Below are 11,340 nucleotides of genomic sequence, written 5' to 3'. Positions count from 1 at the left end.
AGCGTTGCGGACCACAGTTTATAACTTTTCAGTAAATACAGAAAACGAATAATGGGAAAGAATACAACATGAAATTAGTGTTATGAGAGGTAATGCACAATTATTGGATAAAATTCATTTTCATTTTCGAAGAACTAATGCTTGCGTTTAAGAACAAGGAAGTAACTTTGTGCATTTACTGTAATATTATTTTAATGTGATTACAAATATCAATTTAGGTTTATTTAAAATGTTAATGTTAACTTTCTTACATTATTAATAATTGATACTATTTATTTAAAATATTAGTGTTGATTTTTATTTTATCGATTGATAATACTAATACTAAAAATGTGCAGTTATAAATTATTTTTTACAAATCGGAATTTTTGCCTATATTTAATGTATAAAAAATGCCAGATTTACTCGAAATCCATAAACGATATCAAAATTTTCTAAATGAATGCTTATTTTTAAAAATTTAAATTCTGTCGTCATTGGCGCATACACAAAAAAGTTACGGGATAGCCAGTGGCGCACAGGCACTAGGAATAGAACATCCTGTATATGTATTCTCTCCAAATTCTATATTTACCTTGCCCTTACATAAAAAAATAAGTATCAAATTTGAAGTTTCGAAGAAAAATAGTTTTCAAATTATTTGGAAAAAACTAGATTATCTGTTCTATATTTAGAAGGCTATATCTCAGTAGCACTTTTGTATATAGGTAAGTTAGGCTAAATAGTCTTATTTTCATTCAAGGAACCTGTGGTCAAGCGTTGTCCATCCTTTTCAGGGACACCCCATATATTAAGGTATACACCGAGGGGCGATCCGCTGATGTAATCTTCGTACATTTGCCCTGGAATCTTTATGTAATCTACGTAATCTTATATGTAATCTATTAATCTGTCTGTAATCTAAGTAATCTTATCTGTAATCCTCGCTGTAATCTATGTGATCAGCTAATGAATTTCGTCGATGTAGTCGTTATACAACGCCCCCCCCCTACCTCATTTTCCAAAGAATGCCACAGAAACCTCGACAGAAACCTATATGGTGCGATTGGTGTGTTCCGAAGGGCAATCCGCCAAGGAAAAAACAGACGAAGATTACAAAATTTCTGAAATCTCTTGTAATGTATCTGCAGATTTCAATATCAATTCAAAAAATATTACAAATTTCATATAAATAATCAAGATTACAACACATTTCAGGAGATTTCAGAGTTATTTTAGTAGATTTCAATGATTACTTAAGATTTCAATAGGATTATTAGAAATTAAAAGAATATTTCAAAATTTCTTAATAAGGTTTCAAGGAATACGGGAAGATTACAATAAGTTTTGAATGTCCATTTGAACAAAAATAATTGAATTAACTTCAAATGTCATTCATTTCATTCATTAACAGTAGTACTTTGATTAAGAATTTCCAGTATCAGGCATTTTTTGGGCAAAAATTGTAACATTCTGATTAAGTTTTTTGTTCGAATGAACGTTAAAAACATTTTGTCATGACAAAAATGATAATGCTATTTTGAAAGTAGGTAAGTATTTTCCCAAAAACTAATAAATAAAAAATATATTAAGCTTTTATTAATACTTGCATTTAATACTTTACTTGTATACAGTGTGTTTAAAAAAGACGCGGCAATATTTAAGGGAGTGATTGCTCAGGTCAGTTTATAAAAAAAGTCCTATAAACATAGGTCCGCAAACGCTTCGTTACCGATCTACAGAATGTGAAATTTCATTAAAAAACAGTAAAAATTAAATTTCTCTAAAACGCAGCCCCTTATTATTACCTACTACAAACAACAGTATGTACCACATTTCAAAAATCAATCAAATTTGATAATTTGAATTTCTTTGTTCAATAATTTAAATTTCTCAATTAAAACAACATTGGGTTTAGGTGCGCAATAAAATGTTTTTTATTTTTTTACTCAATAACGGTGTGACGTACGGTGCGTATAATCTGAGGAAAGCTTTCTTCTTCATAATTGAACAAGGAATTAAAAAATTATATTTTTAGAAAAACCAGCGGGGTCCTATTTTTTTCATTAAAAATAGCTAGTCACTGGTAAGACTAAAAAATCGTTTTGTATTGCAAAGTACGCGTCTGCCATAGCTATTGACAGGCCTAAAATTTCATTATAATATCAAGAGGTTTTGGAGAAATTTAATTTTTACTGTTTTTTTAATGAAATTTCAACATTCTGTAGATCGGTAACGAAGCGTTTGCGGACGTATGTTTATAGGAACTTTTTTTTATAAAATGATCTGGGCAATCACCCCCTTAAATATTGCCGCGTCTTTTTTAAATACACTGTATACAGGTAAAGTATTAAATACAAGTGTTAATAAAAGCTTAAAATATTTCTTATTATTTATTTTTTGGGAAAATGTTTATTTTATGTTACTTTTTTTTTTTTATTTTTATTAGTTTATTGGATTATTATATTTTTATCTTTCAATAAAAATATATACTTACCTACTTTCAAAATGGCGTTATCATTTTTGTCATGACAAAAAGTTTTTAACGTTCATTCGAACAAAAACTTAATCAGAATGTTACAATTTTTGCGTAAAAATGATACTGGAAATTCTTAATCAAAGCACTACTGTTAATGAATGAAATGAATGACAGTTGAAGTTAATTCAATTATTTTTGTTCAAATGGACATTCAAAACTTATTGTAATCTTCCCGTATTCCTTGAAATATTATTAAGAAATTTTGAAATCTTCTTTTAATTTCGAATAATCCTATTGAAATCTTAAATAATCATTGAAATCTACTAAAATAACTCTGAAATCTCCTGAAATGTTTTGTAATCGGTTGAAAGATATTGTAATCTTTATTATTTATATGAAATTTGTATTTTTTTTTAATCGATATTGAAATCTGCAGATACATTACAAGAGATTTCATAAATTTTGTAATCTTCGTACGTTTTTTCCTTAGCGGATCGCCCCTCGGTATACACTATTTTTTTATAATTTGTTATTTCAAAAGAGTATTGTGTTGCAGCATACTGCATATTATTCTATTTTTTTATTAACAATTCTGTCGTTTATAACAGTAACTTAACAAAATTAATTGAAAAACACAAGTTGAATGTAATCCATTTCTAATGACTAATAAGTTGTGAATAGAAACATTTATTTAAATGTCCCTCCACCTATTCATACTCTATTGCGCTGTTGCCGTTACTCTTTCACGTTTATTACTTAACAGACAAGTCAGAGAACTTTTCATGTTTTATCTTATTCACATGCCATTAGTTACGTAAAAATATTGCAGTTGTAAGTGCAGCCACTTGAAGTGCCCCCATCTGCCGTTTTAATTGTTATTATTGAGATCTCAACTGGTGTCCTACTTAAGTATGAGACAAAATTGACATTTACTAATAAAATTGACAGTGATGACAAATATACAGTCTGATTTTTAAGTAATTTCAAATACAGTGCTAAAATTTACAATGGAAAAAAATGTCACAGAAGAGGAAATCGGCAGAGAGCTGAAAGAGAACAACGAGAAGATCTGCCACTGCCTATTAGAACTGAGAACGCAGAGGGACGAACTGATGTTCCTCATTCAGAAGCAGAGAGATGAACGGAAAAAATTGGAAGTGGAAATGGAGAGACTCACGTACAAGTTGTGTCTCGTAGGTTACTTATTACCGTAGTATACTAAACTTGTTGGTAGCAAACAAGTAATTTCAAATATTTCGCTCCCCGTCCCTATGAACAGTAGGTACTTAACTTTATCAATCAAATGTCTGGTAAATTGCAGATCAACAAAAGTATGGCCCAGCGCATGAAAGCAAAACAGAATTACGATGCGACTATCGAGGAAATTGAAGAGAAGTACAAAAGGTTGAAAGAGAACTCAGGCGATCTGATGACCATGGTGGCAAAGGACTGCAACCAACTAGATTCCCTGATCAATAAGAAAACTAGTACAGAAGACACCGTCGCCAGTCCAGTAGACGAAGATGCACAGACAGAAACGTCAGAGAAACCATCAGAGAGACTATCGGAGAAACCTTCGGAGAAACCTTCGGAGAAATCATCGGAGAGGGTCAGCTCAACGAGCAGTGCCAAGACCAGTCAAGAGGTAAATACTATCTTTTCAATACACAAAATTTATAGATAAAAATTAATAACCAGAAAAATTTCCCAGAGACATCGTATCTTAGAAGAATTATTATTATTTAATCCAAACTTATTTCAGGAATGTGTTTGCCTGCCTAATAAAGACGGCAGGTGTATCAGAGAAAAGATGGCGTCTAAGATGATTCAAGCGTCTTCTGTCCAATCCGAAGTGCCCACAAAGCTGGAAAAGGAAGCGAGCGAAGAGAAGAACCAACAGAAGGAGTCTGATTCGAAACAGAATGAAGAAAGATCCGCCCAGACTTTTGTCACTGGGGAGCCCGAAATTGACAGCGATGAGGATGAAGAGATTGCTTTTGAGAAAAAAAAGTCAAGACTCAGCCACGCGGCCAATCAATATAAAGAAACGAGCCTTCGTAGATCTCAATAAGGAATATTGTGGCGTGTGTCTTGTGTTTTTGTATGCATTATCAAAGGAAATTGAAGGGTACTCCATGTGTCGGTAATTCCATCTAATGTAATGTGTCTCATGAAACATCTAATTCTTTTTTATTAAAGAAACAAAAATGCAAGTGTTATAATAAAATTTCCAAACATGAATATAATAATAATAAAACGGCAGATTTCCTTTGTATTTAAAGAGAATGAAAATAAATATTTTGTAGGTTATGTCGTCAAATAATTACGGTACGGACAAAATGGCGGTTGGCAGTAAAATCAGAATTTTAAAACAAATTAAAATTTGCAGAAAACGATTAAAAACAGGATTTATCAAAATAGCTACGTACCTCTAACCATTTCTGCAGTTATTCACATCCATATATTGTACAGGAGACAGGATCTTGGCGCAAATTTCCGGGTATTCTCCGTAACAGAATAAAATTAAAAGGCAACACTATTAAGACACCAACATTTATCACCCTAAACAAATTTTTGAACCCTTCCTTGTTACATTTTCTTACATAAACAAAAAATTTACGAATTCAAACAGCTTTTTGCTAAACTGGAAAATGCCAAACGACGCCTCTCCCGCAAGCTATAATTGTCATGTGGCTGTCATTCGTTTGTCTTTTTTATATTTTGCGATTTGACAGGTATGTGGTTCACATAAGCTGCTTTCCAATTGCCAGGGAACAGCTCCTGAAATGTTCTTCTCCTGTTCTACAATTGGCACACCGAGAGAAACACGTAAATATTTAAATAATTTTCAAGTACTGTACTGTATTTTCAGTTTTTAATAATCAGTTCAATTGATATATGTTTTATACGTATGTCCTGTAAGTGGAAGTTTCTTTGCTGGACAAATAAATTAAATTAATTATTATTTTTATTATTATTATTGTTAAGATCATAATTAAAATATGGTGCGTGAGGGGGGTACTGGAAAACAAATAGGCACACTTTAATACTGGAACGCAAAAAGTTAATCTGGTGTTCCTGAGAAGCGCTTCCGAAGTATGTATGTATCTCTTGTCAATTGGAAAGCAGCTACAATTATACTGATTGGTTTACTTTTTATTTAAATTGGCCCATCAGAACCATATTCGCAAATTCACGACTACCTATATGAACCCACATACTAGAAGTACGTGTATGAAATATGAACCACGCATTAATAAATAATGAAAATAAAACTAATCGAAACTTAGTGCATATACTAGTGGAGGTAGCGCTCCCAGCGTCCAATGGCCGAGTAGTGATGAGAGATTTCGAGTGAAAAATCGAGTGGTACTCGATTATTGAGATCACTCGAGATATCTCGAGATGTTTACTCCCACCATTCGAGTGATTATTACCCTACGGTTGCACCCCAAAATGTTAGTGCATACTGCAAATAGTCACTAATTGCGTAACCTTTTTTTTGAAATAAAACGAAAAAGTGGTTAGGTTTTGAAGTGCGTGAGCTTTTTTTTTTNTCGTTTTTTTTCTCATATAATTTTTGGGATAGGTCGGAAATTTTGGAAGTGGACTTTCGATTATATATCATTCGAATGATCATTCGATTATAAAATGAATTCGAAAGGTAACCTCTCGATTATTTAATTCATTCGATTATTTCCATCACTAATGAAATATAAACCACGCATTAATAAATAATGAAAATAAAACTAATGGAAACTTAGTGCACAGCTTATATATTGGCTGTGCTTAGTGCATATTCTACTGCAGGTAGCGCTGGCAGCGTCCAATGGCCGAGAGTGTAGCGGAAGTTTAAAGAGAGAGGGGTATAGGGTTGTATTTTCTGTTTCCATCTAGCAACATGCAATCGCATGCTGCTAGAGAGAGATAACATATACTCTCCTATACATCTCTCTCGCTAAACCTCCGCTAACCACGCTACACTCTCGGCCACTGAGACGCGCTAAGGATGAAAAATAAAAATTACCAACTTTATTTGAATATCAAAAACAAATGAAGGAAGAAGTACAGAGTATCTGGAAGCGAATAGGTAGGGTCATACTTCGAATCAAAGACAAAATGCAGCTTCCCTAGTGAAGATAAATACGATAAAGTTGATCAAGTTAACATATAGTACAATTTTGCACTCTAAAAAAAATTATGAATTTTCTACATGCGTTTGTCTTTGTGAAGCACATGGTAGATTCAATTGACAAACAAATGTTTTATAAAGAGAAAATAAACCGACCTAAGTTGATGCGATTTTTTAGGAAAAATGTCGGGAAAAATTTTATGAATTTATTTGAATTGCGTTAATATATTTAGGATAAAGTAAAAACATGAGAGCTAATAATAAAATATACAGGGTGTTTCGCATACGAACCGACACAAAGTAGGGCTTGTAGGGGAAACCAAAATATGGCGATTTAACGCAACTTACCTCTGCCAAGCTGCACCCCTGAGAAGTTGTAGACTTTGAAAGTGGGGTTTAAAATTTCGAAAAAAATTAATCTCGGTTGTACTTGAACTTGGAAAAACCAAATTTGGTACACGGTGTGAGTGTACCAAGAGCATTAATTGACAGTAAGTAAAGCTCAATTGAAGCATTTTAATTAAAATGTGACAGAATTTTTTAACCAGTTGGCGGACTTAAAAAAATTATTATTTTATTTTATGGAGAATTTAACGGGTGTAGTAGATTACGTCTGATCGCTTTGTGCACAGAAGTTTGCGATATACCAGTTTGTCGAAATCATGGATATATTTTTTGAACAAAACCTCTAGTGCTGGGGACGCGAGAAATGAAGCAAAATCGAATTAGACTACCTTTAATAAAAAAACACCTACGTAAGTAAAAAATTAACAATATAAATACGACTCGTCTAATAAGATCCTACAATTCTTACTTTACGACATTCACCGTGAACGCTAGAACAAATACTGCTGAATTCCTTGCGAGACATCCGGAACAATTCATTTGGGATCTGGGCGCCACCCCCTTCCAATGAACCCGACCGTCTTATCCGTCGCCAAATAAATTGTACCTTCACAAGAACACCTAAAATTCTACCCGTTCTAAAGGTTCATTACAATGCCAACCAAGGATGGTGCTCGAGGGCCTCCTTGGACCTGTCCCCGTAATCGTACAGCAGTTCCTCTCCCTCCCTTATATCGGCCCTAGCGAGCAGAGCCAGCCTCGGTTTGCCGTCCACCAGTACGGTTCTCGTAACGAGGTTACCATTGCGGGAGTGATTGATCAGCCGACCCAGCTTTCCGGATTCTGCGGTCGCGTCGACACTGAAAAAAATGTTTTTATTTATTTTTAGCGTTTGTGATGTTCACAAATTACATATATACACTGCTTATACCCATGTTTGTTAATATTTAATAGAATAATAAAAAAAATACTCCAAGAACCGACTTACCAATACTGTTGCTCGTTATGCTTGAAATAATACATGTAGCACCCCGTGCTTTCATCTTCTTCGTAAACCTTTTCTCGTCTGCTTGCTTCATTCACATCGATGAGTTCGCCACTATATTCCACCACAAATTCCCCTCTAAGGAAATTTTTTGAAGCAAAAACTCCCCGGCCTTTTCCGTTAATATATCTTACCTAAAAGAAATACTACTTGTACAAAAACACCTCACTCAAATTTGTATTTTTCTAACCTCCAGCCCCTCTTCTATGCCTTTCTTCAGAGCATACTCTAAGAGTAGCCTTTTTTCTTCTTGTAGCTCCCGTTTAGTTCTTCTATCGGACTTCCTTACAGAAAAATACTCTGTTACTTTGTGGTTGAGGTTTTCCAAAGTTTTTCTGTGGAGTGTATTTCTTCTATTTGGCTTTTGTTTAAATAGAGCTGAAAATTAATTAGTTTAATAAGGCATAGTGTGAATTAATGGGATATTACGCAAACGAGGGCGAAGCTATATAATTTAACTGAAAATTTCCCTCACTGGTTAATGCTTACCTCTGACCATCCTAGACGTAGTAAAGATTTGGGCGGAAGCGGAATATCAAATAATTTAAACAAATAAAATATTGACAAACTAAACTGAATTTCCGACACAGGGTTCTTCCGAACCAAAATAATTAATCAAAATGTTTCTTTATTCATTTTAAGACGAGATTATACCACTACCAAACATAGCTTCTACTCGTTTGGCTTGTTTGTTTACGTTTACAAATGGATTTTTTTACTATTTCCATTTCTTGTTTTTGTGGTGACAATTCGGTTATTCGGCAATTCGATTTACGATCTTTTCATTCCTTTCAAGACATATATGTCTATTTTTCTCTTATGTGATGTGGAAATATGTTTAATCACGACTGTCGGCATCTCTTTTTCCTACTACGTGATTGGTACATATCGAGTTCTTGAATAAATACAGCCAATCAAACATTCACCAGAAAAGAATAAAGACAGTTCAAAGTTCGCATAGAAGACTATCTCACCGTACTGTTTATATGATTTTTCTGATTGGTCTTCAGCCAGAATGACTTTGACAGCTGATTGACCCACTTTTAATTTTTGTAGGAACTAGGTATAATGAAATTTTTTTATTAAAAAAAAAGTTGTGAACGTAACATATTAGCCTGAAATGGAACAGGCCGTCGAGGACCTGGAGAACAAGGTACGTAACATTTTCCGCTTTTATATTAGAATATCAAAGTGTAATTTAAAAAAAACTTCCAGATGAAAGAAACCGATCAGAAAATGGGTAACCTCGCCCTCCAGGTGGGCAACATAGAGAGCGAGATTTTCTCGGATACCGGGGAACAGATAGAGGTTAACAATTTACTAAAGTCGGTGAGCGAGGTAAAAACGAATTACCAGAATCTCCGTAAAGACCTTATGGAGGTACAGGACCTCCAAAAACAACTCAGCTCCACGCTCCATATGCAGCTCAAACTCATGCAGGCCAAATTCAACATGTTGAAAGAGAAGTTACCCGAAGCGCCTATATCTCAGTCCAAACCAAGTAATAGAGTGAGGCAGTGCGGACAGGAGAAATAAGTATACCTTTTATTGCGCAGCTTAGCGTTTCGGCAAGAAACCTGTGAAGATCCAGGCCGACTTGCCATTTTAGTTGCTTATGAAGCAGCTTATGGCGGATCATTTTCAGAAAACAAACACGCCGCCCGTCACTTACATCGACAATATTCAAAGTAGCCTATTTCATTAATTTGAATTGATGTTTGTGATCGGCCGCATGTTGGTATCAAATTTTTATTCATATATTTTGAGAATTATTTTTTTTTAATTATCCGTTACGGATCTAACAATATATGTAGATTGTGAAAGGTATATCTGTGACTACATATATATACAAACAAGGGATTGTTTTCATAATATTCAGTGTCGCAAGGGTTTCTTTAAAATAAGATTTAAAAAATTTGCAATGATCAAGCAGTAAGTCGAGAATGTAGGTGAGATATAACGATATAACCCGCAAAGTATGTCATATCTTAATTGTCGCTATTACTAGATATTGCAGGTATAATTAAATGTTGGGCAGGACTGTAATCTGCAGAGTAGTTGTTTCTCCAATATCAGTTAGCGAAGAACTTATTAAATTCAAAACTCAAACCACTCATAAAGTTTTTCATTTAAATTTCTGGTGTCCATTTTTGCCAAGTTTACTTTTAAAATTTTATTTTTAATTCGTTAGTTGAGTTGAAACATATTATTAATGTAAAATTAAAATTAAATTTCCAACACAAATTCTTTAAAATTTGTTTTTTCAACACAATTACAATTTTAAAAAATTCTCAAAATATATAATTAATTTAATTTGTTCATTAAGTTAAGATTACGATACTTTATAAAAATGGAATCAATCCACGACTTTGAAATAACAATAATTTTGAGATATTTAGTTGCACGGTATGTGCACGTTGAATGTAGTCATATTTTAGAAACTGGCTTCGCCGTAGACAGGAACGAATGCAAGAATAAAAAAAAAGTGCAGTAGGAAAAATGGTTTGTCAATTTTTTCTCATTCGTTCTTGTCTGGAAAGTGTGAAAAGTAGCATGCGTCTTTTACACAGAAAATCGATTGCGTTGAATGTTTGTAACAGTTTATTTTGATAGAGTATTTAGTGCATCGTATAGCTGCATGCGTTTTAATAAAGAAAATTATTTGTGATACAATAAATTTACTAATAGCACGTAAAGATAGTTTATCTGCAGTTTGTAGAGATAAGACAATATTTGTTTTAAAAATATTTGCTTTAAACCTATCAAATGGAGGAAAGGTGTTGAATACACGTGTGACCTTTTTTTTTCCAAATTAAGTATCTTGATGTGTGGATATTCTGTTCAAATAGCATTAGTTTTTCAGTAACGCAGAGTTGTCTTATCTCGCAACAATTTCTGAGAGACTGTTTGTGTCGACACGGTGATATAAGTTGTAATATGTATATAGCACATAATTATGTGTGTGTCAATTTGTTAACTAATTCGGTTTATTAATATCTTCACTATGTAAGAGTCAATTTACACGAAAAGTGCCGTTTTTATCTTATTTAAAATCAATTTTGTTGGTTTTGATAATTAATTTACACTGAAATATCAGTAAAGTTTCAATAATGTAAATTTTAAACTCGCTTGATAAAATGCAGACAACTTTTGGGATCATTTTATGTTATATTTATTATACAGGATGTAACTTTGAATGGTAGTCATATACCTTTGACCTTTAGAAGTACGTATCGAAATATTTCGCATCCACATACCAATATTACATTAATTTTATTTTCGTTGCATTGGCAATTAAATTAAAAATAATTAAAATAGTAAGTCAAGATTAAAACACAACATTCTGTTTCACGTGCTGGT

General features: G+C 33.2%; 3 protein-coding genes across 3 annotated transcripts in view; 1 reads left to right on the top strand and 2 right to left on the bottom strand.

Annotated features, from left to right (window-relative positions):
• LOC108909439 (histone-lysine N-methyltransferase pr-set7-like) overlaps positions 1–5,123 on the bottom strand; it is a 15,527-nt gene extending 10,404 nt beyond the window's left edge. The window contains exon 1 of the mRNA XM_018713778.2: positions 4,888–5,123. Coding sequence (XP_018569294.1) covers positions 4,888–4,897 — 10 coding nt within the window. The 5' untranslated portion in view covers positions 4,898–5,123. The remainder of the gene's footprint in view (positions 1–4,887) is intronic.
• A 2,187-nt stretch (positions 5,124–7,310) lies between these two features.
• Positions 7,311–8,655, bottom strand: LOC108909442 (N-lysine methyltransferase KMT5A-A-like). Its single transcript, XM_018713780.1, has 4 exons — positions 8,470–8,655; positions 8,171–8,358; positions 7,924–8,114; positions 7,311–7,795 (listed from the first exon to the last, which is right to left on the bottom strand). Exons 1-4 carry the CDS (start codon positions 8,477–8,479, stop codon positions 7,585–7,587), a joined length of 600 nt encoding a protein of 199 aa, XP_018569296.1. The 5' UTR covers positions 8,480–8,655; the 3' UTR covers positions 7,311–7,584.
• Positions 8,656–9,012: 357 nt separating this feature from the next.
• On the top strand, positions 9,013–10,169 carry LOC108909443. The gene is made up of 2 exons (XM_018713781.2): positions 9,013–9,133; positions 9,196–10,169. Exons 1-2 carry the CDS (start codon positions 9,101–9,103, stop codon positions 9,514–9,516), a joined length of 354 nt encoding a protein of 117 aa, XP_018569297.1. The 5' UTR covers positions 9,013–9,100; the 3' UTR covers positions 9,517–10,169.
• Positions 10,170–11,340: the final 1,171 nt, after the last annotated feature.

Source organism: Anoplophora glabripennis, unplaced genomic scaffold (genome assembly GCF_000390285.2).
Source record: "Anoplophora glabripennis isolate ALB-LARVAE unplaced genomic scaffold, Agla_2.0 scaffold527, whole genome shotgun sequence".
In the NCBI taxonomy this organism is placed as follows: Eukaryota; Metazoa; Arthropoda; class Insecta; order Coleoptera; family Cerambycidae; genus Anoplophora; species Anoplophora glabripennis.
The sequence above is the reverse complement of the archived record's forward strand: the minus strand, read 5'-3'. Positions and strand labels throughout refer to the sequence as shown.

Coding starts and splice junctions, on each gene's coding strand:
- LOC108909443 (XM_018713781.2), top strand. CDS start 9,101: ATGGAACAGGCCGTCGAGGACCTGGAGAACAAG. Junction 9,134..9,195: donor TCGAGGACCTGGAGAACAAG/GTACGTAACATT, acceptor AAAAACTTCCAG/ATGAAAGAAACCGATCAGAA.
- LOC108909442 (XM_018713780.1), bottom strand. Junction 8,115..8,170: donor GCATAGAAGAGGGGCTGGAG/GTTAGAAAAATA, acceptor TATTTCTTTTAG/GTAAGATATATTAACGGAAA. Junction 7,796..7,923: donor CATAACGAGCAACAGTATTG/GTAAGTCGGTTC, acceptor CATTTTTTTCAG/TGTCGACGCGACCGCAGAAT.